General features: G+C 39.4%; 2 protein-coding genes and 1 long non-coding RNA gene across 7 annotated transcripts in view; all 3 read right to left on the bottom strand.

Annotated features, from left to right (window-relative positions):
• Positions 1–8,101, bottom strand: part of ptger4a (prostaglandin E receptor 4 (subtype EP4) a) — a 26,984-nt gene extending 18,883 nt beyond the window's left edge. For 4 of the 5 annotated variants that reach the window (XR_013283704.1, XR_013283707.1, XR_013283706.1 and 1 more), the window contains exons 1-2: positions 7,116–8,101; positions 4,352–5,408 (exon numbers count right to left, since the gene is read on the bottom strand). Coding sequence is in view for 1 of the 5 variants with exons in the window: in XM_077522687.1 (XP_077378813.1) it covers positions 4,866–5,408; positions 7,116–7,916 (1,344 nt within the window). In the remaining 4 variants the exon portion in view is untranslated. Of the gene's footprint in view, positions 1–4,153; positions 5,409–7,115 lie in introns of those variants that run through there. The other variant, XM_077522687.1, reaches the window with a different exon arrangement.
• Positions 8,102–9,515: 1,414 nt separating this feature from the next.
• On the bottom strand, positions 9,516–15,189 carry LOC144019551 (uncharacterized). Its single transcript, XR_013283708.1, has 3 exons — positions 14,104–15,189; positions 13,977–14,011; positions 9,516–10,119 (listed from the first exon to the last, which is right to left on the bottom strand). It is a non-coding gene; the product is annotated as an uncharacterized LOC144019551 (long non-coding RNA).
• Positions 15,190–16,908: 1,719 nt separating this feature from the next.
• On the bottom strand, positions 16,909–25,089 carry mrps27 (mitochondrial ribosomal protein S27). Its single transcript, XM_077522960.1, has 11 exons — positions 24,950–25,089; positions 24,624–24,701; positions 23,448–23,518; positions 23,299–23,357; positions 22,089–22,203; positions 21,770–21,848; positions 20,836–20,951; positions 20,650–20,752; positions 20,319–20,461; positions 18,441–18,605; positions 16,909–17,273 (listed from the first exon to the last, which is right to left on the bottom strand). Exons 1-11 carry the CDS (start codon positions 25,020–25,022, stop codon positions 17,022–17,024), a joined length of 1,254 nt encoding a protein of 417 aa, XP_077379086.1. The 5' UTR covers positions 25,023–25,089; the 3' UTR covers positions 16,909–17,021.
• Positions 25,090–25,471: the final 382 nt, after the last annotated feature.

Genomic DNA, 25,471 nt, shown 5'->3' on the forward strand with positions numbered 1-25,471 from the left:
CCGACTTTCTGAAGGATTTACATACGCAATCGTCTCCTGATTTCATGGGAACTTAATGGCGAAGACGACACTGCTTTGAAACCTTTGAAACAAGTCTCTCCACAAACTGTATATTTGTGAGGATTTCACAGTCAGGAGGGGTGACGAATTCCTTGCCTGCAGCTACACTCTCGCTGATCTTTGATCGTGGGCTGACGCTCAGCTCATGATGAAAGATTCAGACCACGATGAACTGCGCTCATATCTTGTTGGAAAAATAAACATCTTAAAAGTTGGACTTTTTTTCTAATCTGACTGTTTTGTCTGCCTTCATTGTCACTTAGCTTGACCTTACAAGTCCTCCCTTTCTAGTGTGGCTTTCTCGTCGTCAAGGGATGAAGGACTTTACTCATAATGCACCAAAACAAAATGATAAGCAAAATCTACTAACAGTAATATAATTCTGCAGGCAGAGCAGAGATCACATTTTGCACGTTATTTTTCTTTTGATCTGTAAAAACGACAAAATTACTTTGCTCTGTTGTTTTTTTAGCCATGAAAACATAAAAAGTGATGTTTCTTTGTTTATTTTTATCCAAAATAAAGCTGTCATTTATTTGGCCTGAATCAAACTCTAAAATGTAGCAGGTGTGTGCTGACTCCCATTGACATTATAAATGTGATATTCTGAACTCAACCATATTGCCAGAGAGTGAAAAGAAGAAAAAGCTTCAAGAGGATTGTTCAGTTTGTAGGTAACAGTGATGGTGGGAAATGTTTTGGAGATGATTTATCTCAATCTCATTTTTTACATCACAAAAGACATTTGTCCAGGGGTGTGTAGACTTTTTTATTTTATTTTTTTCAATATATATTTTTATATCCACTAAAGATGCCTGACAGATAGACTGCTAGCGAGCTAGCTACCTAGATAGCTAGCTATCTAAAGTAGTTAATTAGATGACTAACTAGCTAGAAAGAAAGAAAGAAAGAAAGAAAGAAAGAAAGAAAGAAAGAAAGAAAGAAAGAAAGAAAGAAAGAAAGAAAGAAAGAAAGAAAGAAAGAAAGAAAGAAAAACTGACAGACAAATGCTAATGCTAACACATAAGTGTCTTAGCTAGCTAATAACTCGTTAACTGGATGGATGGATGGGCCATAGATACAATTTAGTGGTATACTAAATATTCGTCATTGTTTTACAACTTTCACTCCACATTTCACTTGTAATTTGTCTCATTTGATTATTTCAGTTGCAGTACGCCCTGAAAAGACACGTATCATTTCCTGCATCAGCACTGTTGTTAACCAGACCGTGTTTGTATTTTATCTGCTGACAGGCACAGTCGGTAGCTGATATGTCGAAGCTGCAGGCGTGCTCTGCAGTTTGTCACCATGCAGCAAAAGTGACAGAAACACCCACCGCTGATGTTTTCCTGCTTCAGTAAAACCGTTTCCCGTCTTGTCGCGCATCACTTGAGCTCGTTTTGTGCGGCATCAAATTAGCTGAATAAATGCAAATTTCAGGCCAATGTGGTCAAACTGTGCTGTCGGTGTTGACAGCGTATGCGCAGTCACACCTGCTCACTCAGATTTTAAGCATATGGCCCTGAATTAGCTGAAAACAGATCCAATTACAGTACTCACAAGTGGAGAGGACATAATGTGCTCCTCCTTTACATCACAACATGACACTTTAATTGAGCACGTGGTGTCTTCCCAGAGACTGCAGGATTTTTTATTTTTTTTTAAATGCCAAACCATTGCTTGTTTAGGCTTAATCGCAAGGACGCTGAGCTTTCGACTCTGTTTATTATTCCAGCGGAGAAACTCCCCTCAGACGTTTCCATCCGTTTCTAATAGTCACGCTCCGCTTTTGTCTTATCTATGTGACGCATCAGGCATGAGCTGTAATGAGCAATGATAGGCCTCTTTTTTTATTTGCGGATATAATCTTAAATATGTTTGCTTGCTCTTGTCAGGGTCATCCATCGGCCTGCTAATGAAGGCCCGAAGATCAGCTCAAAGTAACGTGAGAAACTTGAGCGTTTCCTCTTTATGTTGAAAATATATGATGATCAGATGGGCCATATGTCTTGCACGTCTAATATGAGCCATAAGCACTGCATTCTATAGTTTTAACAGTTTATTTGCATCCCATCAAAAGGCGTGGAACTAACTTGACCTGACCAGAAACAACGAGAAGGCATCGAGGAAGAGAGAAGCAGGTGGCCAGCTGGACAGAGGAATAATCCGACAAAACACACACTTTTCAGTTAGGCTAATATCGACAGTGAATAGATCAGAGTGGTTGTGGCTAGACATGTGGGTAACAGGACTGACATGGAATTATCTGATTGGCTGTTGACCAGATAAAGAGATTAAAGATTATTGACATCACATAGCTCCTGACATCACATAGCTTAAGACCAGTTGAAACTAGTTGCCGGTTACATCAGTTCAAAACATACTTGACCTCACGGTCATGACCCAAACATAACCCTTGCATGACCCAAACTTAACCCTGGTATTACCCAGTCATGACAATTTTCAGCTCAGTTCATTAAGGGTTTGAATCATTTTGGTCTCAAATATTTAATAATTAAACAAGCAATAAGTAATGGCAGTTTTTTTTTCCTTTTCATTTTTATACGTAAATAAAACATGCAAGGTGAAGTGTGCAAGTAAGGCAATCAATTCAGACAAATAAAGGTGGCATCCATTTTTGTTGGGAATTTCAGGGCATGAACCCATATTTAATAATAAGAATGTACAGTCACTATCCAACAAAAAAACAAAAAGACAAAACACGTACTATAGCTTATCTCTAAATTTTGCATTTTCTTCTTTACTTTTTATCTTAAACACAAACATTTATCGTATATTATTATGAATGACAAAATTTGGATATTGACTTCATACAATTTCATGAATGTTAAAGCGGGTTGTTCCCTTTGGAGTTGCGATTGGCGAGAGAATTGAATTCCAACATCATCTTTCACCGCATCATCCATCACAAACGTGATAAAAAGCCTTGAAAACTCTACCCTAAGCATAAACGCGCCGCATGTGGAAAAACATTCCCGGCAGGCACATGTAAATAATTAGGTGTCACAAACTGGAATCTTTTGCACCTTCTTCAGCTATTTGAGATGAAATGTTCACGTGGATTCCAGCGCAGACCAAAAAAAAAAAAAAGGAACCGTTGCTGTTCACCACAAAAATAAAACTGCCCACTGCACGTTAGTCATGAGGCTGAAATAACACATCCTTTCAAAAAAGGGGGCTGCACAATAGAATCCTAAACAAAGACAGCTCCCAGCACATTCGCTGCTGACCACAAATTCATGAATCAGCTGCTCGCAACTGTTATTTTGATGACTGAATTCATTGAGTTAAAAACTGAAAGAGCCGTCCAGAAATGATTGTCACGATGTAGCACAAAAATAGCAAGGGTGTCTTTTCCCGTCACTTGAGTCACAAAGAAGTGGGTCATTTCTGTTGGAATAATATCGAATTTGAATCGAATAACAAGAGCGGAGTTGAGTGAGGTGGCTGAGAGGAAAATAAAATTTATTTCATGAAGGTCAACGGTGTGGGGTATTGTTTTGATCCTTTTTTTTTTTTTTTGTTAGTTATTAAGCAAGTTTAAGCAAGAATTCCACACCATAATTCCATGAACTTGTGTAGATTTCTTTTCACCGCGCCCTGTGGACTAATAAGCAGATACAGCTGACACATGGATGGACAAAAAACAAACAAACAAACAAAAAAGAACACACAAATACGGCACTCCACAAGCGGCACAGTGCACTAGTCGACTGCCTCACAGTCCCGACATTTGTGGGTTCATCTTGTTACTGTTCTTCTTCGCTACTCGAGGTACAGCGATTTCCAAAAACAATCTTGTTAGGCTCTAAATAGTTCATAGGTGTGAATGGTTGTTTGTCTATATGTGCCCTGACATTGGCTGGCAACCCGTCAGACTAGCCTCAATTTCAATGGGGAATGACTCCAGCGCACCAGCAACCTGGAAAAGGGCACGTTATAGGTAGGCTAATAGACAGATAGCGCTTCATGAGGGGTCCCCCCCCCCCCCCCCCCCTTGTTTGTTGAAATAAATGTTCTCTTTGTCACATTGGTCACAAACAAACTCCGTCACAAATACGCATACAAATAAAATTGTTACTTTTCTGAGAGGAATGTTTATTTCAGGTTTTGCCATTTGAGTCACGATGGAACTGTTTTCGTCACGAGAGGAGAAGTAGCAGCTAGCTAATATACAGACAGACAAACAAAAATACAGTGTGCTACACAAGTTTTAGTTACAGGAATTTACTTTGTCTTTTTATCACAAAGAAACTACGATGCCTACCTCAAAATTGTAGAGTCCCCTTCGTCTCCTGCTCACTTCCAAACCAGTAGCTAGCTGCTCGCTGCCAAACGGACGGATAAACCAGCACATGTGATTTTCCCTTTTTTTTTTCTTTTGCCACAGACTCACATCCCAACAGAACCATTCAACCCCCGCTTCAAAATAACAAATGGCTCTATCCGCGATTTCAAATGGTAGAGTCCTGCCCTTTCTATGCTAACAATTGAACCATGTGCTACTAGCTAACAAATGGACGGACAAACAAGTGATTTTCCCTTTTTGTCAGTCAATTCTGTTATAACAAAATTCAGTTTGTAACTCATGCACAGCAGTGTTTTGGAGTTAGTTTAATTTAACCTCTTATAGACACACTTGGAAATTCAGCGTTCCAGTCCTTGTGAGGCAACAGTGCGAAAGTCTTCATTGTTAGCATGATTTTTTCCTGACTGATTGCCTGCGAGATATGAGCCAGTTCTTCCTTCCACGTGGGCTTTATTTTGAAGTCAGTGCAAGGTCATATGCATTTCTCCTCCAGGGTTACCGAGCTGAGTGACACCTGTAACGCGGGGTCCTTAGCTGGGGAAGCCTGGGGGCTCCCGAGCACATGACTCCCCTCTGTCCTTGGGGCCACGTTGCCCTGCTCGCACGACGAAGCCCACGAGAGACTTTCCTCTTTGCGATTGTCACAGCAGCACCCGGCGTGCACCTGCCTTCCCTGGGAGAGGTATAAGAAAGTCTGGGAGCTTATATCCGGAACGTTCCCGGACACCGGCGAGTCCCTCACAGAGACGGCGGAGGACGGCGGACGGGACGCGGCGTCCATGCAGCGGAAGCTCCCGTCGTTGCTCTTCTTGTCCTGACTTTTGGCTCCCATCTTGCAGAAGAGGCACTTGATGTTCTCGACTAGCTGTCGGACGACGGCCTTGCGCAGCAAGATGTAAATCCACGGATCCAGGATGGGGTTGAAGGAGGCGAAGCGAATGGCCGTCAGGTCGGGGTTTTTGTCCAAGCGTGGTTCTACCGGAGGCTTGTAGAGCTGGTTCAGGAACACCTTAGCCTGCAAAGAGAGAACAGAGAAGAGACATTTAAACACTTTGGGGAACTAGAGAAAGCGGTGCCCCACCCGTAGATGGCACTCTGATAAAAAAAAAAAAAAAAAAAAAAGTGACATAATTCATGTACAGTAGTTTACAGTGCAATCTGGGATTCTATTTCTAATGTTATTAAGAATCTAAGACTTATATTGTCAACTTTTTGTCACAGAGAGTTTGAAAACAACCAAACAACAAGCAAGGCCTCGAATCTAATTGTGCGGGTGACCACAATAAAGTGAAACGACGCTTTTACATGGGAAGTTCACAGTATGAGCAGGAAACATATTTGTACTTGACTGCAACCGCAGTTGCATTGTTCAAAAGAACAGAATGTTTACCATCACTGCAAATCCAGTTCAGTCACAAACGTTTGGACCTTTAAGAAGTCCATTTGGTATTTTACAAGTGAGACGCCTTTGCGCAAGAAAAATAAATGTTCTATGATGTATTTTGTGTGCTTGAAATGTTTCAGACAAATTCAATGTTCATGTTACAATACGTCAAATGTATTCAGGACAACTTTGTGTTCATATTTTATATCAATCAATCATTTTATATCAATATTTTTTTTTTTTTTTTTTTTTTTTTTTTTGAGTGCTCAATGAACTTCACTCGCATGCACGTTTTTGGAAATCTGAACCAGCTGGAATATACTCTGCATGCACCTGAGCCGATATTAAAACCCAAGACCTCTCGACTGTGAGGCAGACACACGACTACTCTTTCCTGCCCTAATATTTCACTCCATATTACATTTTACACTTATTGACACTTACTCACACTTAATTGTAGCTCAGCCTATTTTTGTTTACATTATTGTTGTTTTAAGTTCTACAGCTATGACAATGTTTGACTAAAATAGTTTTCCCACCCTTTTTTGAGTCAAGTCACATATAATTTTACATTAGAAAAATATCTCACAAATTAAGCAAAATTGTTATACATCGTCAAAAAGTAATGATCTTATTCAATTTATGCTCAATTTCACTTACTTTGAAATTTGCGCCCGTTTAGATGAACATAAAACTATTCTGCTTCGTGAATAGCCTTTTGTTGAATAGCCTATCATTCTGGTGTAGATGAATACTTGTAAATAACTATTTTTCTGATGAATTAAGCAAAATGGTATAATTTTCTATGGAATCTGATTCTCTCTTATAACATAAAGTTCCGTGGTGAGTGGTTGGGAAACACTTCTTTAGTAAGGAAACTGCATGGCAACATACTGCATGATGCTGACTTAAAACTTAAAATTACCAAAAGTAGGTGTAGGCTATATTTTTTGCACAATATAAATTCTGCAACTGACAGGTTGTCGCGGCAAACAAATCATGAGACATAATCAGGAGTGCTGCAGGAAATTTCACTTTAGTTGTCTAAAAATGATCTACAAATAGTAAGTTTGTGGCAGGAATTTATATTGACAAGCAGAATAATGAAATGCTCTTCCATTAGATGGCACAGCGTGTTGCCATTCATCGAACAAATTCTTCAGCGTTGTGTTCACCTAAACAATCCAGACGACATCATGATGATGTAAAATGGCTGCCCTGGCTAAATAAATGTCAGGAAACACGCGTAGAGGATCGATAGTAGGAATATCCACAAGATAAGCGCAATGTGTTTGCGTGAAGACCGTGCGTAAAGCGTGCGTAAAGGCGCCAACTCACAACAAGCGGAATAGAGCAGATGAGCACCACTGCCGAAGTGCCTATGAGCAGGATGACCATCTGGATCTCCGCACCGGCCAGTCGCCCAAAACTTCGCCCCCTCTTGCGCGAGTCCACGTTGCCGCGGCTCAGGTCCGTGCCCAGCGACGTCCTGCGCATGTAGCGCCGATGCATGCGGATGAGAGCCCCGCACACCAGCACGTTGCACAGCACGGTGGCCAGGATGAGCACCGAGCTGAAGCCCGCGTACATGAAGTTGAAGGCGGCGTCGCTCGTCTTGTTGCTCCGCCACTCCAGGAAGCACCACGTCTGCGGGTACTGCTTCTGGACGCGGCCGAAGCCCACCACGGGCAGCGCGCAAAACAGCGCGTTGGACCCGTAGATGGCCAGCAGGGTCAAGCCGGCCAGCTTCTGGTCCACGTAGTCGTTGTAGAAGTACGCGTGGTTGATGGCCATGTACCTCTCCACGGACATGGCGCAGATGATGCTGAGGCCGGCCAGGGAGAAGAAGATGAGGGTGAAGCCGAAGTACTGACACAGGGGCTCCCCGCCGGGCCAGTCGCCTTTCACGTAGGTGGCGATGGTGACCGGGCTGGCCAGCAACGTGCCCAGGAGGTCGGTGACGGCCAGGCCGCACACCAGCGTGTAGAAGGTGGTCTCCTTCTGCTCTTTGCGAGACTTGCACAGCACCGCGATGGCGATGACGTTGCCCACCACCCCGAAAATGAACATGATGGACGGGATGGTGGGGATCATGGGGCGGCCGCCCGTCATGCTCGTTGCGCTCTCCGTGCTCGCCATCCTCCGGAAGCTCCAGTCTTACTTAGGAAAGAACTTTCTCCGCGTGCCGGAACCTCCGCTCAGGGCCCGAACGCCTCGGTGGCATTGTGTTAAAAGATCCAAAAGCAGGAGTCTGAACTTGTTTCAGAAAAGGCGAGCATCCGCGGTGAGAAGCTCAGGAGGAGTGAGAGATGAAGTCAGGCTCTACCCTGCGGTGACTTCATTCAAACATTCGAGTCCCTCCCACTCGAGTTTCTCTCACGGCGAACATGTCAAAATATTAGGAACACCTCCCAGTGGAAGGAAGCCATCACTAACCCAGACTAATATAAACTAATAAACTAATTCATGTTATTTTTTGGCAAATAATTAGTATTTGTGCAAACATAATATAGGCTAGCCTGTTCCTCCCCAGCTTTTACAATATCATAGAATATTTGGTACATTCATTTATCACTTTCTTCCCCACAATTAGAAAATATATAATTTATTCTCATCTCTGCTCCTTTTCATTTACGTTTGTTTTCTACTCAAAATATTTTTGAAGTGACTTCATGTGTTGTATTTGATGACAAAACTACTTGGAGATAACAGTAGGACAGCCAGGCTGAGCCACATCAAATATGGCCGCCACGTCGACGTGACGGTGAGCAGAATTGTGGCGCCCAGCCGGCCATATTGGATGTTGAACGTTCAGGTCGAAGGCAGGAGGCAGTCAAGGCCAAACGAGATTTTAAAAAAAATATATTATTATTATTTTTTAACCACATCAACGTACATTTATTTATTATTTAAAAAAATATAATCGTAGGTGTAGTAATCGCTAATTATGTCACATGCATTTGCAGCCATATTTCTGCGCGCATGCTTCAAACTTAAGTCGTTGCATTCTATAGACCCTTCCAGCTGACATCACTGCTTAGCACCTGCGGCGCCTCCCGGAGTGCAAACATCCCATAACAAATGAATGTAGAGAGCTTGATTTTTGGCGAGCGTTTTTGTTAAAAGGTGGGAAATATGTCAAGTGTAAAAAAAAACAAAAAACGTCCTGAGTAGGACACTACATTCCTGCGAATCAGTGAAACCAGTCGTTTGAAGCCGCTCGCTACAAAAAAAAGAACAAAAAAAAAGTTGCGTTGTAGTGTCCTGTTAGCCACCATGCTAGTCTTTTACTCCTCACTGTCTTTTGCGGGGTTTAGAATTTCTGCCGGCAGCGGAAAGAATGCTCTCATCTCTCTTTGAGCCATTAGTGCATCCGTTGGCCGCACACAAGTTCACATAGCATTGGTCGCTGATTTATCAACTGTTTGACCTATTTTCTCGCTCACACTGATTGTTTTCTAATTCACTCGCATTGACGCCCTGCCCCCCACCGCTAGGGGCGCACTTCAACGTGACGTCACACTTGAAGGGTCTATTAGTTCACCACTAGATTGCACTAAATTCTACACACTGTCCTTCTAACAGTAACTCCATTTAAATGTTATGTGCGACTTGTTTTGGGGGTTCTTTTTCACCAAAAGTTTTCCTTCCAAGTTCTATTTGACTTGTTGGAACACAGAGCACCATGCAGTCGAGTGAATGAATGACCTACATTAATCTCATGTAATGAGATGCATGAGACGTGTTGGATATGTTTATTCATGAGGCACTTCACCTGACATCATTTTGCCCACAAACGCCTCATTTACCGCCCGTCAAAGACTGACACTCGTACGTGCACGTCCCCTCGCAAATAAACCATCAATGTCATGCCGCCGTTTAGCCGTGGGCGGGCCTTAGCTGTAAAGATGCCAAAGTCTTTCTCTTAACGTCAACAAACAGACGTACAAAATGACAGAGTTGCAACTGGCGCCTTATTGTCGGCTGAAAAACAAAATAGCTTGTTAAACATATAGAAGCTTGTTCAGATGTTTTATTTTTTATTTTTTTGGCATTTATTCACTGATTAGCATTCGCTAACAGCCTCTTTTCTTTTTTCTTTGATAAACTGCAACTTAGTACTTGGTAGCTTTGATTTTTTTTTTTTTTTTTTTTTAAACCACAGTTGCCACTGAAGGGTTAGAGGCTCTGATGCTAAATCACCACTTAATGTGCTACTAAAGCTGACGATTTCTTCTGCTGGAGGCCTTCCACATGCAGCATCCCTCAGCTTGCAGAAGAACATGTTGGCCCCGGAGTGGCACGGCCCGCCTGACGTCATCACACTGATTGAACCTGCGTGCTTGGAAACACATTAGTTGTGTTCTCTGTTGCTACGTTGAAAATAGAATGTGTGTGAATAATTGTTACAAATTCAATCAGTGATTTTTTTTAATTTTTAATTTTTTATTTTAAGCAGTATAAACACTTTGCAGATATTTTTATGTATCTGTACTTTGAGTATTTAATTTTATTTTTTCTAAACACATATTTATGTACTTTACTAATGACTGACATTAAAAAAAAAAAAAAAAAAAAGACGATAAAAAATGGTCAGTCTACACGTGTATGTTTTTTCATTATTAACTAATTTACTGGGGGTGGGTTATTGGTCAGTTTGCAAATTTACCTAAGGAAACAAATCATTTTCGATAGAATTAAAGCAAACCAAACACTTGTCAGTATTGGACCCATACACTGCCTTATTTCAAGGTATCAGTACTTGTGACTTTATGATCAGGAACTAGAAATGAGAAGAAAAGATAACTGTCATTAATTTCATGCAATTTTAAGGAAAAATTCTATACTGGGATACATAGTTCTTTAAAATGATTTGTCATTGTATATATTATTTTTTTTGGTTGAAAATGTTACGTATCAAAAGTACTAGTGGTATCAGTACTTTGGACTGAGTACTCATGTTGGTATCGTCAGAAAAAAGTGGTATCGAATATCATTCATGTTTTTGATAATAAAAATTCAATTTACTTTTTTACGTTGGTAAATTTTACTGAGTCAAATCACAGAATTTCCGTGTAGACAAGAATCTGTACTTCTCGCCATCTTGGGTGTAGGCTCCATGAAAAAAAAAAATGAAAAAAAAAGTGTTCTTTCTTTTCTGAACATGATTGTTACATAACTTGGGTGTATGCGTATGATGTCAGAATCCTGTGCATGCACCGTACGTCTGTCTGGTTCTGAGCCTTTGCAGAATGCACCCAAAGGAGATTTGCCCGATTAGGCCTCTTAAGAATTTCATTTTTCCTGGATTTGTGCGCTGCCGTCAGATAGCCTGCGGCATACTCGCAACTACTTAACAGTGGAGTTGAATAATGAGTCGCAATCAGTGTTCCTGTCCGTCGCGCTCAACAATCACGCGCTTTGTGTATGAAATGAAAACATCACATTTTGTTGAAATCCTGTGCTGAACAATTGTTTCATTGTATTAACCGAAGGTCTTGTTGGTCTCTCGACTGTTATAAAATCATACATTTGATTGCAAGTGTTAAGTCATTAATGAAGTGTTTTTGCTTAAACAAAGCATGCAAACTTCAGTTAACGCTTCTTGTTCAGGCGGTGAGTCATTTCCCTCAGTGTACATGTTTGTTTGGGTTTTGAAGCTAGGTGTGAACCGCCGCTTTATCATCTGATATCGTTTGGGCCGTAGGGGTTTTTGACGGAGGGGGTGAAAAAAAACCCATCACCGTCATCATGCAGCCGAAGACTAAAACATTATCTGTCTGGGCAGGCACAGACAAGGCTGATTTCCCGCCAGGTTTTAAGAGGGCTACGTGCGCACGTAAGAACCTGTTTTTTTTTTTTGTTTTTTTTAAGATCATCTTGTCCTCAAATCACAATTTGTTATTTGCTGGGAAGATGAGTACAAAATGTTTTGAACTGTCAACAGCCATAAATGAAGAAAATGGAACCGAGTTACGGCGACCTCAATCTTAAAGAGGACATTTATGAAAATGGACTTTTTAATGGCTTGTATACAAACATGGCAGTTACTAGAGATATTAGTTTAATTTCTTCCATGACCACAATTGTGTCTCAAATTATCTTTTCCCATTGAAATGAATTGAAATGTCATTCATGCATTCCAGCTTTCCAAAACAGGAACATTTGTAATGTGTTTTTGTAAGAAAAAAAATGCACTGTACAATATTGTACTTTACAATAGTCGAGCCTCCTTACTGGATGATGCTCTGCCCACAAACTTTATCGTATGAAAAATGCCAATGACAAAGACAAATTAACTTAAATGCTTGCATATATTTTGAAAATATACAAGAATAGTATAGTAAGTATATAAAGTGCAAAAAAGAAGAAGAAAGTTATTAATTAAACTGCTCTGTATTATACACATACAAGAAAGAGAGGTTAAAAAAAGGTGTTGCCCCACTACTTGGTGTTTAGTGTTATTTTTTAAAATTACCATTATCATCATCTTCATTATCGACTTGATATGTTTATGTCTGCTCTAGTAGATTTGCTGACACCCATGCTTGTATGTGATCATAGTCAACACAACAAAATGCAAAAATCAGCATTTTTGGATGTCAACTGTTTAGACTGACGATAACTTTCACACGACATCAACATGAAAACAGAATAAGGACAAGTGTTTTTCTCTGATTATTTAGCATGGGACAAAGTGGATTTTGAATCATGTTCATAGTCAACAAGTGATGTGTTTGACAGCAAGTCAACACTTTGTGAGATAAGAGCTGGGAATGGAGAACATGGCCTGTGTGGCGATGCAAGTTCCTGTGTATGTGCGAGAGTGTTTGCAAGCTCCGCAATGTGTGCTAATTATTAACGGAATACAACATTGCTTTTTTTTTTTTTTTTTTTTTTTTTTTTTAAAACACCTACATGGCCGCAAAATTTTGTGTTTTCTTTTAAAAAAACAAAATAGCACGATGATACAAAAACACAATTTGTTCTGACTGCGACGCTGGTTGGTTTATAAAGTTGTATTTTTTATTTTTTTTTCCCCCCACCCGCTTTTTTTGGAGGCCATTTTTTGTAGTGGTGTTCAGTGTTGATTATAAGTCCCATATGCAACTTCCAGTATAACTAATGGCACCCTAGTCAGCTTGTCAACATTTGCCTTCGTCTTACAGACGTGCGCTAGCTTCACGCTATAGCGAAACATTGTCAAATAGTTCACAAAATTAGCATCAATGCCACAGTATGAAACCTTAAATTTCCAACATGTAGCAAGTTGCTACATGTTGGAAATTTAAGGTTCTATACGATGGCATATTTCTTTATATGTTGCTACTAGCAACATATAAAGAAAGATAACAATAGTGTATCCACACACATATATTATTATGTAAAAAACAACAACAACAACAAAAAGAGTAGGAGGCTAATTAATTCTGGTTGGATATTTAACTACATGGATTATTAATTATTAACAAGTATGTACTATACTTATAAACTAAACTGCTCGATAATCAGTTGTTTTTTTTTATGGTAAACCACTATCTTAAGTTATTTTAAATAACGTGGTATAACAACACACAGTAATGAATGAGAGGCAGAGCGAGGTGACTGTGGCAAGATGGCCGCCCTGTGCGGACGTTCGATTCCATTGCCGGGCAGCGCGGACGAGACATCTAGTCTTTATAGATATCTATGATCTAACCTATGTACAGTATTATCCTCATCTGTGCAACACGCTGCCCTCTGGAGGCCAACGTATGAACAACAGAAGCAGCAAATAACAGTATACCACTGGTCACCAACTCCGGTCCTTGAAGGCCTTTTACCATACTGTGATCATGAATTTGTAAACTATTACATTCTAAATGGTAAATATGTCTCATTGTGTCCATATGAATGCAAAATTGTCATCAAATATATATATTTTTTAATTCTCAAAAAAAAAAAGAAAAGAAAAAGTGAATTCTTCAATTTGACAGATACAATTGTCACATTGATGTATAAATATGAATGTAAAATTGACATTAAATGTATTTTTTTCTTTAAAAAAATGAATTTTCCTTTGTAATAGTAAAATACCTTTTAACAAAATATTACTAATAATTGGCATCCGCTTCACTATTGTTTTTTTTGTTTTTAAATGCTATTGTGGGACTTGCAATGGGAATAAAATGAATGGTTGGAAAATTTGCCTTAACTTACCACAAAATATTGGATAATTTTTCTTCTGCTTCTTCCTAAAAAGCAAACCAGAAAAAAAAAAAAAAAAAGTCAATATGAACAAGTGCCATGCAACACTCTTATCTCCAAGCAATGAGTTCAGTCTTACCTTCAGTTTGGTCATCAGTGTTCCTCAAGATCTCCAAATGTTCTGACTCGCTGTTCTTGGAAAATGGGCGTATGCTGGTGGGCTCTTTTGAAAATATTATGATTAAATTATGAAATTCCAATCACGTGCAGTCACCTGGTAAGTCATTGGAATTAGTGGGAGTGCTGCTCCTTTGGGTCAGTAGGACGTGCAGTTTGTGTGGACAAACTTCACTCCCAAAACTGTCTGGAAGCTAAATTATTATTCATTTCGAATGAATAGACAAGTTAACAAGCAATAATATTGCGATAAACAGATTACAAAATATTAACAACAACAACAACAACAACAATAGTAATAATAATAATAATAATAATAATAATGAGGTCTTTCTTCAGCTGCAAACTTTGACGCCCTTATATTCATAAATGTGACACTGGGTTTCAAAGGCAAACACAAATGATTCAAGGCAGCACCCAATTCGAAAGGAAATTATTGAATATTACGTTTGACTTAATAACCGCTGTCAGAACAAATGCTGCGCTCATCTTACTGCAATCAAACAGGCAGACAAATTAAAGGATGTTTGCAATCTCCTCACAAGGAGAAATAAATATGAAGCGGTTAATGTTGATGGATAATTAAATTTACCCAGCAGCCATTTGGTGGTGAGGAAACCAAATTTGGCAATCCAGAAAGTCCTGATGAAGAACTTCTGTGTTTGCATAGCAATAAAAGTGCATGCAAGTGATGTTTGTGGTTAGAATGTCCCATGAACAGAACATAATGTTCGTCCTCAAACGTTAAATTTTTTTTTGCAGTGATAAGCACGTGGCGTCTCTCTGGTTAGTATATCTAACCAGCTGGAATATATCAGACGGCAATGTGATTTCCTGTAGTGGTGAATGTCTCACAGTAGCACAGGGAAACCTTCCAAGGTGCACTGATAAAGACGTTTGCTTTTTTTATATTTTGCCATTCGAGGTTGATCTAATATTTTTATTTTTATTTTTTATTAAGTCCCTGTGCAAAGGTGTTAATCCAACATTACTGAAGTGGACTAATATACAAGTTTAAGATACTGTAATGTAGCAAAAACATTAGCAAAACATTCTAAACATCAGTGGTTGCTAATTCCATTTCTTGCAGGTCTAAGTGTGCTTCTTGCGTGCCAATAAATTGATAGAAGCTCAAGGTGACTGCAAGATTAGATTCCACAGAACAAAATCGGCACTATCAATGTGTGCCACAGTTTTGAACTTGCCAAATAGTGAGAAAACGGTTGTTGTAAATTATGCCCAAATATTGCGAAGTAGGGGAAAGCAACTATTCATCATTTACATATCCATCCATCCATTTTCTTGAGCGCTTATTCCTCACAAGGGTCGCGGGGGGTGCTGGAGCCTATCTCAGCTGGCTTTGGGCAGTAGGCGGGGTACACCCTGGACTGGTTGCCAGCCAATCGCAGGGCATCACTTACACAGCATGTTGTTATTGACTATTTAAAAGCAAGTTACCAGTATCCAGGTAACCTGTATATATTAAAGTGTACGTGATGAACAGCAGGAAGCTCAATGGTACATATACAATTATTATTTATGGATTTATTTAAATTTCCACTTTATAAAAAAATAAAATAAAATAAATAAATAAAAATAGAAAAAATCTGATGACACTGGGAATTCCCTAAACCTTTTTTTTAAATAAATAAAATAAAATTAAAAAATGATGTAGAAATTTTGGAAAACTATTTACAGTCAAACTTTAGAGAACTATTTACTTGCTTTTATTTTATTTAATTTTAATTTTTTATTTAGCTTAACACATGCTGATGACCCTTGGAAGCTCCCTGCAATTTTTGTTATAATTTTTAAACAAAGCTGCCAACTCTTTATGTTTGAAATTAAAAGTATTTTTTTTAAATTTTGATGCTATTTTTTTCTTTTATCGCTAACGAATATCAGCTTGAAATATCGGTTAACGGCCTCCTTGACTACTAATAATCGGTATCGTCCTTGAAAAATGGTCATGAAAAAATGGACTGCTTTTTATACAGCGTTTAACTAAAACATATATCCACAATAGTCGAGTGGTTAAAAGAATAAGGAAAAAAACAAAAAAAACAAAAAAAAAAAAAACATCGGTCTATCACTACTATCTGCCAAACTGCCGCTTGTTGCGTTAACTGCCACCGTACAGTGTTCATATCTGTGAATGCATTTTTTGCTTGCAAGTCAAAACAAATCATCCAAGTGATGGTCGGTATCTATGGAGGAGAAGAAAAACCCCCGAAAAAAACCACACACACAATATGAACCTACTCGACATTTGTTTGAGGACAAAAATGTTAACAAGATTGACTTGTATCGGATCTAAGCGATAAAATGGCGAATGTGTTGATTCAGGCATGTTGTGGCATCGACAGTAAGTCAACACCATTGCACAATATTTTCTATTCCACCCCCGCTACCCGCTCTCATGGGATGTATTATCTGTCCACATCTAAACGGCATTGCGCATCAAGTCAAGCGCTTTAATATGGGTAGCGTCGGCTTATCTACAAAACATAACACAAAACCTCAAGGCGATATAATGCATTCATTGTGTTTAATGCTCATAACTGAATTCCTTTGCCAGCAAAGAAACCCCTTTCTCCAGATTAGTTATCAGCAAATTCTTCAGCGAAATAACCCTTTCTTTACCCCTGTGAGAAAAACTCCCCAAGACGCACGAACAGGAAAAGGAATGGGAGGATGTGATCCCAACATTCCCTTCTTTTTTGCTCACGAGTTCACATGGCGACAAGACTTTCACAACTGAAGCCAGTCATTTAATTTGCTTTTAATTTTGGACGTAGCCCACAAAGATGATTACAAAAAAAAAACATGTACAATATTAACAGTAACACAATAAGTGAAAGCTGCAGTGTAGAAGAACCTTTAAGCCTGCTGCTGCAGTGCCGCCTTGGCAGCGAGTCGCTCCTGCCTCTCCTCTTCGGCCTTCCTCCTGCTCTCCTGCTCCCTCTGGATCAGCTGCCTCCTCTCGGCCTCCCACGCCCCCAGCACAGTCTCGTACTGATCCAGGTCTGGTCTCTCAACTGAGGGCAGCAGCTGTTGGGCTAGAGCAGTCGCCAACGTCCCGAAGTCGGACGCGTCGATTTTGCCCTGACTCTCCAGCTGGCTGGCCATCTCCTGGAAAGACAGAAATGCATTAGGCTGGATTTACATGGGCAATTAAAATGACATTTCTAATAAGGCTGTGTTTACATTCACTGAATGTGCAGTTCTAACACCCTCTGGTGGCTAGTTTTCCAGTTTTTAGGCCACTGTCGGGTCACTTCCTGTTTATATCATGTTACTTCTTGTTAATATCAGGTCCATGTCACTTCCTGCTGAAACAGGTCAATTCCTATTGAATTTAGGCCACTTCCGGGTCACTTCTTTTTCAAATCAGGTCACCTCTGGGTCACTTCCTGTTGAACTCAATTCACTTCCAGGTCACTTCCGGTTGAAATCAGGTCACTTCCTGTTGAACTTACGCCAGTTCGGGATTACTTCCCTTTGAAATCAGGTCACTTCCTGTTGAAATCAGGTCACTTGCTGTTCAATTTAGGCCACTTCCAGGTCACTTCCTGTTGAAAAAAGGTCACTTCTTTTTCAAATCAGGTCACTTCCTGTTGAAATCAGATCAATTCCAGGTCACTTCCTGTTGAATTTAGGCCACTTCTGGGTCACCTCCTCTTGAAATCAGGTCGCTTCCTGTTGAAAACAGGTCACTTCTTTTTCCAAATCAGGTCAGTTCTGGGTCACTTCCTGTTGAAATCAAGTCACTTCCAGGTCACTTCCGGTTGAAACCAGGTCACTTTCTGTTGAATTTAGGCCACTTCCTTTTGAAATCAGGTCACTTCCTGTTGAAATCAGGTTACTTACTGTTGAAATCAGGTCCTGGGTCACTTCCTTATCACTTATCAGATCACCACCAGATCACTTCAATTCCTAATATTGTTGCGTTTACACTCACTGAAAATAAAACAGTCACCACTGGACTACGTGGAGACCATTATGTAGAAGCCAAAAGGTAAGCAAAGCTGCATTGTTAGCATGGACAGCGCTGCCACCATTAGCATCCGATAACCAGTACCAGGATTCCAGCACAATTGATGGCTTCACATGTGTGCTCTTCATTTGCAGTCTGGACATGAAGACACGAGTACCTCCAATAACATCACAACAAGTTCCCAGAGTTGTTGCTACTCACTTTTTCGGGGGCGGATACCGAATCACGAGAAACATTGCTAAGTTAAGAAACTTAATAGGCTCACTTTCTTATGACTCCTTTAACCACAAATTCCATCCCACCTTGAATTTGCTGTCATATTCAGAAATCTTTTCCCTCTCCGCCTGGTCATCTTCATCAACTTCTTCTTTTTGTTCTTCCTCCCCTGCCGACTCCTCGCCGGACGAATCAGACGAGTCGGACGAGGTGGAGGACAGCCCGTGCAGCACGTCCTCGAGAAAAGCCAACTGAAATGAACACAATCATTTGCTTATAAGACCCAAATGTAATAAAAGATGCAGCTAGCCGCGTGTGGTATTTGTCAGGTGAGCTAAACATCTTAATGCAAGCTTATCGTTGACCCGAGGCACTGGGACGTCATGTCAATAGAATCCATCCTGTGGTGCTCACGTGCATGCTCGCCGTTATTATCTGTCACAGTGTGTTTGGCCTATTAAGTCTGGGATGTTTACAGACACACCGGGCGCCATGCGCCCTCTCAAGATCTTGTTAGAATAAGGCAGAATTATCAAACTGGACCTGACTGTGTGATAATGAAAATATGACAGTGTGTGTGCGTGTGTGTTTTCCATCTCGGTTGATAAACAGTGTCTGTGTTGTGTTCCTCAGCAGAAGAGGATGTTGTTTGGAAAGAGAACATGAGAATTAGAGGGCATTCGGGATAAAATCTGACCTAAGATAACAGCAACTCATTTATAATAATGATGATACACTGACTTGTATTATAATGAATGGCAACTCTGTTGTTGCTATGGCGACCCCTGATGTCCTACTTTAATAGTCTTTAAATGCTGGGCTGAGTTTTGAAAAATACACAATTCACTCAAAAGTTAACATCCTTATTTAAAATTTGGACCGTATGAAAGATGTGTCTTTTGTATGGCTCCAACACTTATGAAGATTGATATTTTCTGAATGATAACTGATAAAATGGAGTGTGACAAACAGATATTAAAAGTACGGTCCGACGGATTTGTTTTGGCCTGTCCAGGACGTTTCTGGGCGGAGGCTCAAATCAAATGCCGCTGTGTGAAAACCAGCTCCTGATTGGTGGACTGGTTTCACGCTCGTTCCTGGTTGGCTGCTGTCCTCTTCTTTCTCGAGCGTCAATTAAAAATGTTGTTTGCTAGGGGTGTCAGGCGATTACAATTTTTAATCACAATTAAATAGCAAGACTTCAATAGTTAACTCACGATTAATCGCAATATGTTCTAAATATTCAATAAAATGTACAATAATATATTTTTTCTAAGTTTCATACTAGTAGAAAAAAATGTTAAACTAATAGAACTATAGCTGCATCTTTTCTCCATTTGATACAGTAAAATTCACAATAATTCATTATATTGTGTTAAAAGTAAAAAGATGTACTGTAAAAGATGGGTGTGATATTGAATTGTGTCATTTTTCCTGCCACTAGATGGCATAAATGCATTTGTTAGACGGTGACAGCTCAGTGCATTTTACTTTTCATATTAAAAGATGTTGAATCTTTAACATGAAATTCCGCAGATTTTTAAAATTGTAAAATACAACTTGACCAAACTCTCCACAGATACATGAATAATTATTACATTTATTACTGCTAAATTTCGAAGTGGCGCGTCTGGTGCTTTGTGACTGGAATTCCCCTAGTAAAGGCTTTCCAAGTTAGGGACGGTCATTTAAAAAAAATAATAATAAAATAAAAATAGTGGCCTTAAAGGAACTTTAAATTAACGCACTAATTTTGACACCCCTATTGATTACATATTTCTTTTTCAATAAGAAAGGGTTCAGTAAATGCGCATAGGAAATGAACCTCCAGCAAGGTTGAAGAACCACTGTGTAAAAAAAACAAACTACTATGTCACTTTTATGCATGAACGCCATTTTGATGACCTGCAAAAAGAGTGTACGACTGATTCTAAGGCTGTGCTTGAAACATGTTCAGTCCTTACAGAATCTTTGGCCAGTTTGACGTCATCGGCGGAGGCAGCAACACTCTCCATGACAGCCAGCGCTCGACTCATATATCCTCGCTCCCAGAAGAGGGGCATGCCTTTGAACACAGCATGGATGCCCTTCTGCATCTCCACCTTGCCTGCAGAACACAACAATACACAGTAAAGGTCAGGGGTCAGCAAGCTTAAATACAAAGAGAGCCATTTGGACCATCACAAATCCCTTTTGACAATGTGAGGATAACAATGCCTATTGTTTTACGTGTATGTGTAAGAAACAGCCACCTGCAAGTACATGTTTTTGTTAAGCCCCTCCCTTTATGCTCACCTAGAAGAAGGTTTCCCAGGAAGCGAGCAGTGAGGCCTACGCTGTTGTCTTGCTTGAGGCCGCAGATCAGCAACGACGCTCCCAGCGCTCGCTCCTGCGACACCTGAGTACACCGACGTCTGACGTCACTTTGAAGAAGAGACCCCAATTTTGTAAGCACCGCATTCGATGTTTGCTTGCACTCACGGTGAGTTGAGGTCTGGTTGCTAGGTAACTGGCCAGAGTGTACAGAGAGAGGATCTGCGTGGACGGGAGGTCAAAGGCCTCCTGGAGCATCACCTCCTCCACCACGGACGATGCGCCTGGAATGATTCAGCACAATTACAAACATTGTGGCCCTTGACCCAAGAAGTGGGCAACATTTGAGGTCAAGGGTCACATTTGATGGTGTTTGTTTTGTATTTTGCTATTTACAATTAATTAACTCATTTACTCCCAAAAAAGTATAAATATATTTTATTTGATATGTTTTAGTGTCCCAAAGACGTATTTATACGTTTTTTTTGTATGCTAGAGCATACAGAAAGCTTTGATGTAGCCTCTCAACTGCAAAGGACGGTTGCAGAAATTGTAGTTATTACACAAACGGCCAGCAGGTGGCAGTAGAGCAAAGGAGATCAACCAGGGCCATGTTGAAAAAAAAAAAAGCTCAACTACTCACAACTCTAAATATATTTGTGAAAAATGATTAAACTTAGTTATATTCTAATGCTAATTGCTGCAAAATGGAAACAGATAGAAATATCCTTTTTTTTCTTGATAAAAGAAGAGACTTTAATCTTTCTTTTGATAGGTTCCATGTTTTTATAGCAATAGAACGCAACATTCTGTGGGCCTTGCAAAATAAGTCAAAATCCAGGAAAACAGCCGGGAGCGAATGGGGTTGCTTCTGTGAAAATGGCTGGGAGCGAATTAGTTAATGGGCGAAAGTACAAACAGAGTTACAGTAAGGGCAGTGGAATTTTTATTTTTTTTTATTTTTTATTTTTTAGAAAATAAAAAGATAAATTAATGCATTTTTGGACAACTTTGCAGGAACAGTTTAGGAGAGGTGTGCAGGTGTCCCAATACTTTTGTGTTTTTCTCCAAATGTGCAATTTATGCAAACTCAGTGGCTTACTCTTGAAGTCCTCATCCTTCAGGTAAGAATCAATGAGTAGGTTGAAGGTAAAGTTGTCAGGGAAGATTCCATACTGGACCTACAAGAAACACACTTTGGTCCTCATTTTTTCCCTCCACACAAAAATCACACTGAATGACATCCGCGGATAGCTACAACCAATTTGATGAAAATATAATATTTGATTTAGCAATGTTTATTGTAGTAGTTGCTGTATCATACTGAGACATTCTAATATTTTATTATTCCATGTAATGTATGTGGCTAAGCTCGTTGTTTCTGAGCTATTTGAAGTGACACAATCAAATGTAGCACATACTTTGTTTTGAAGCGTGTGCAGGGCCTTGTCTCTGGCGCCGTATTTCAGACACTGCCTGACCCAGCTGTGAACAGTCCAGTCTCGAAGGTACCAACAATTTGGACTGTGACGGAACCTTGCGGGAGACAAAACAAGTTTGTTTTTTTTTAATCAAAGTACAGTGCGATGATGAATAAGATACGGAATAACGTGTGTGACTGCACAAGCAGGAATGAAATCAGCTAAATAAGATAACCCTCCCACTGACAAACAACAGATCCATATAAATACAATAGTTGCATGTGTATCTACTACTATCTTCCAAAGCACCTATGGGATTTGTACATCTTCAGATACATAATGCTTTAATTTCTTTCCTGCAATTCATGCAGATCAACAAATGTATTAATAAACAGCTTAGTGTATTATATAATTTATTGTGTATTGTCATTATTAGCTTAATAAATACTGAGACTAAAAAAAAAGCATGAGATGACAAGTTGGTGGTTCACTTGAATATTTTCTCCATTTTTAAATATCCAAGAAACAAGCTCGACAAGCAGCTTATTGTAATTATTTACAAAAAAATTTAGGGGAATTGTCAATAGTGCTTGTCATCATTAGGTTTGCTTGTTTGCAGCCAAAGGACATCATCACGTAGACAAACAACAACACACACTCACATTTACGCTAATGGAAAATTTAGAGTCTTCGGTGAACTCACTGAGCTGCTGAGACTTAAACCCACAATTTCCTGACGTTGAGGCGTGCTAACCACGAGTCCGCCATGTTACGGAGGGCATTCTCATTACTGTAAATTACATCTTGTAATATATGCAAAAGTGAGCACAACTGGAAAGTATTCAGCATTGCTGGCCTGTGCTAACAATTCAAGAAGCTTTATGGAAATCAGATAAGTAGTTTTAGTGGAATAAACAGAATGTGGTATTTATACAACCATCTCCGCATTGGTAAATATTATTTCGTTGTTTATTTCAGCCAGTTGTTCATCAGAACACGTGAGCGGAGCATGTGAACAATCGTGAAGCATCCTAAAAGTCGTAATCAGATTTCCAGCGGAAGGAATAAACAGGAAAGGTGGGAACAAAGCAAAGCATGTGAGCGAGCATAAAGCAAAACAGACAAAGCAAACAGACAATACATTCCAGGAAAACACAAAAAAGAAGCTTGCAAAAGCACAGCTGTGAGCTCGAAAGCAGATTTGACTGACTTGTAAAGGTAGTACTCGGCTTGATCCACCTCCTCTCGAGATGATATATTGTCTACAAACTGGGGGCGGAGTTGGGAGAAATACACACAAATTAAGCCAATGAAAGCCATGCAAATGAAAACTTCAATTATCCTAATGTCAAAACTTACCTGTGATACAGTCAGGGAGCTAACAGGAAGATTCTTCTCATATGTCCTGTCCATGTTGCTGGCCAGCAAAGCTTCAAGTTTTTTTTTTTGTTTTTTTTTTTTTTTAAATAAAATAAGAGCAAATTAATATTGTTGGGTTTAAACAATTTCTTACAGTCAAATAGCAGATGAACTTGTTATACATCTAAAAATAGCTTCACAGACAAGCCAAAATGTAATTATCCTTTTTTGGAGTCTATGCTTACACGCACAATGACAAAAGTGGAGTTACACTGCCACCTTGTGGTCTTTGCAAGTCCTGCAAAACCAAACCACAACGTGATAACTTGGCTTTTCCCATTCTAGTAGAACACATACAGTTGATTTTAGAAATGTGCAAACCCCTGGTCAAATACCAGGATTTTGTGATATAGAATATGAGACCAAATCATTTAAAACGTCTAATGTTTCCAACTTCATTGTAATTTTTTATTTAATCTTTTCAAAAGGGGATGTAAAAATTCATCCATCCATGATCAGTCTTTTCGGAGGACCCTGTGTGACGTATTGTTTATGTTTGCATCATGGGATACTGCGTGGCAAAAAAAAAAAAAAAAAAGCGTGTTTTTCATGTAGTTCAAAGGTTTTGCACATTTGGAGGATTAAGAGAAGCAGATGGTTCGTATTTCCACAAACTTACTGTAATGCGACACACCTTCTGCCCCTCCTTTCATTTTCTGCCACACAACTAACCGTGCATGCGCCAAAATTTGTCAACAAAGGATCCTCCTATACCACTTATCCTGTTCAGGGAGCTGGAGCCTATCCCAGCTGATTTTGGGCAAGCAAATGAAATATAACGTTTTGTTCTGTTCCATAAGCTAATTCAACAATGACAACAGCAGCCAAGTAAACTATATGGCTTCACATCATGTGTACATTAAGCCCTGTCAGTAAGCTAAGTAGAAATTGCAATCTGAAGCCAAAATGTGAATATTGTAAATACAAACATGGGAATAATTATGAGCTGTTAAACTTATGACATTGTTAAGAAATGATAACAACAGTATTAAAAAAAATGACGACTGATTGGTGTAACAGTCACCTCATAGGGTTAATATGCATCTGTGCAGCACCACACATGCATAGTCACTGAATTGGGGAACAAACTTAGAAATGTAGAACATGTGTTCTTACCCAAATTCTGAGGATCCTTTTCTCTTGCCTCCCACAACGTGGTGTCTGAATATGCTGCTGAAAGTAACCATCTTCTGGCTGCAAATACAAACATAACATTGCATTATTCTGAACACAGAGTTGAAATTTCCACTTTTACGACATCTTCAAAAACAAATAGAGGGACTGTTGATGCTGTTAGCTGCAATTAGCTAACAACATGAGTAGCGGACATTGCGCTCTTGTTGATCCAACGTCAAACGAACCACAAAATTCCAATGCACATATTAATACAAACTAACCACATAAAATGTCAGTGTGCTAAGGCCACTCAGACGAAAACTCACCTAACACAGACGGAGACAAACGTTTAACTTTGACAGCAGCAGTCATGCAGGCTCTCCAGACGGAGGCTGCCATCTTTGGACGATACCACTAGTCACTTGGAGCGGAGGGGTGTCAAAGGAATGGAACTTCCGGTTTAAACCAAAATGTATTCCTTTCTGAAAACGTTAGCCTCGAAGACTATCCAAGAGAATTCTAGTTAAGCGTACACATAATTATGCACTAACAGTTACAGCGCAATTATATAGCACACTTTTTTTGTTGTTGTTGTTGTTTTTTGTGCAGATTAAATTATTTAAAATACTACAAATAAAAAAATGCGCATCGCCAAAAAAAAAAAAAAAAAGAGTAATAAATTGAACTGTCACGCAATGGATAAAACATACGGGCTCGGCACAATACAAACCAATTTTTAATATAAATAAATACAAAGAAATCACATGTGGTTTGTGTAATAATTATAATAATAATAATAATAATAATAATAATAATAATAATAATAATAACTACTACTACTACTACTA

This window comes from Festucalex cinctus, chromosome 5 (assembly GCF_051991245.1).
Source record: "Festucalex cinctus isolate MCC-2025b chromosome 5, RoL_Fcin_1.0, whole genome shotgun sequence".
NCBI lineage: Eukaryota > Metazoa > Chordata > Actinopteri > Syngnathiformes > Syngnathidae > Festucalex > Festucalex cinctus.

Coding starts and splice junctions, on each gene's coding strand:
- mrps27 (XM_077522960.1), bottom strand. CDS start 25,022: ATGGCAGCCTCCGTCTGGAGAGCCTGCATGACTGCTGCTGTCAAAGTT. Junction 24,702..24,949: donor TTTGTCTCCGTCTGTGTTAG/GTGAGTTTTCGT, acceptor TTGTATTTGCAG/CCAGAAGATGGTTACTTTCA. Junction 20,753..20,835: donor CAACCAGACCTCAACTCACC/GTGAGTGCAAGC, acceptor CGGTGTACTCAG/GTGTCGCAGGAGCGAGCGCT.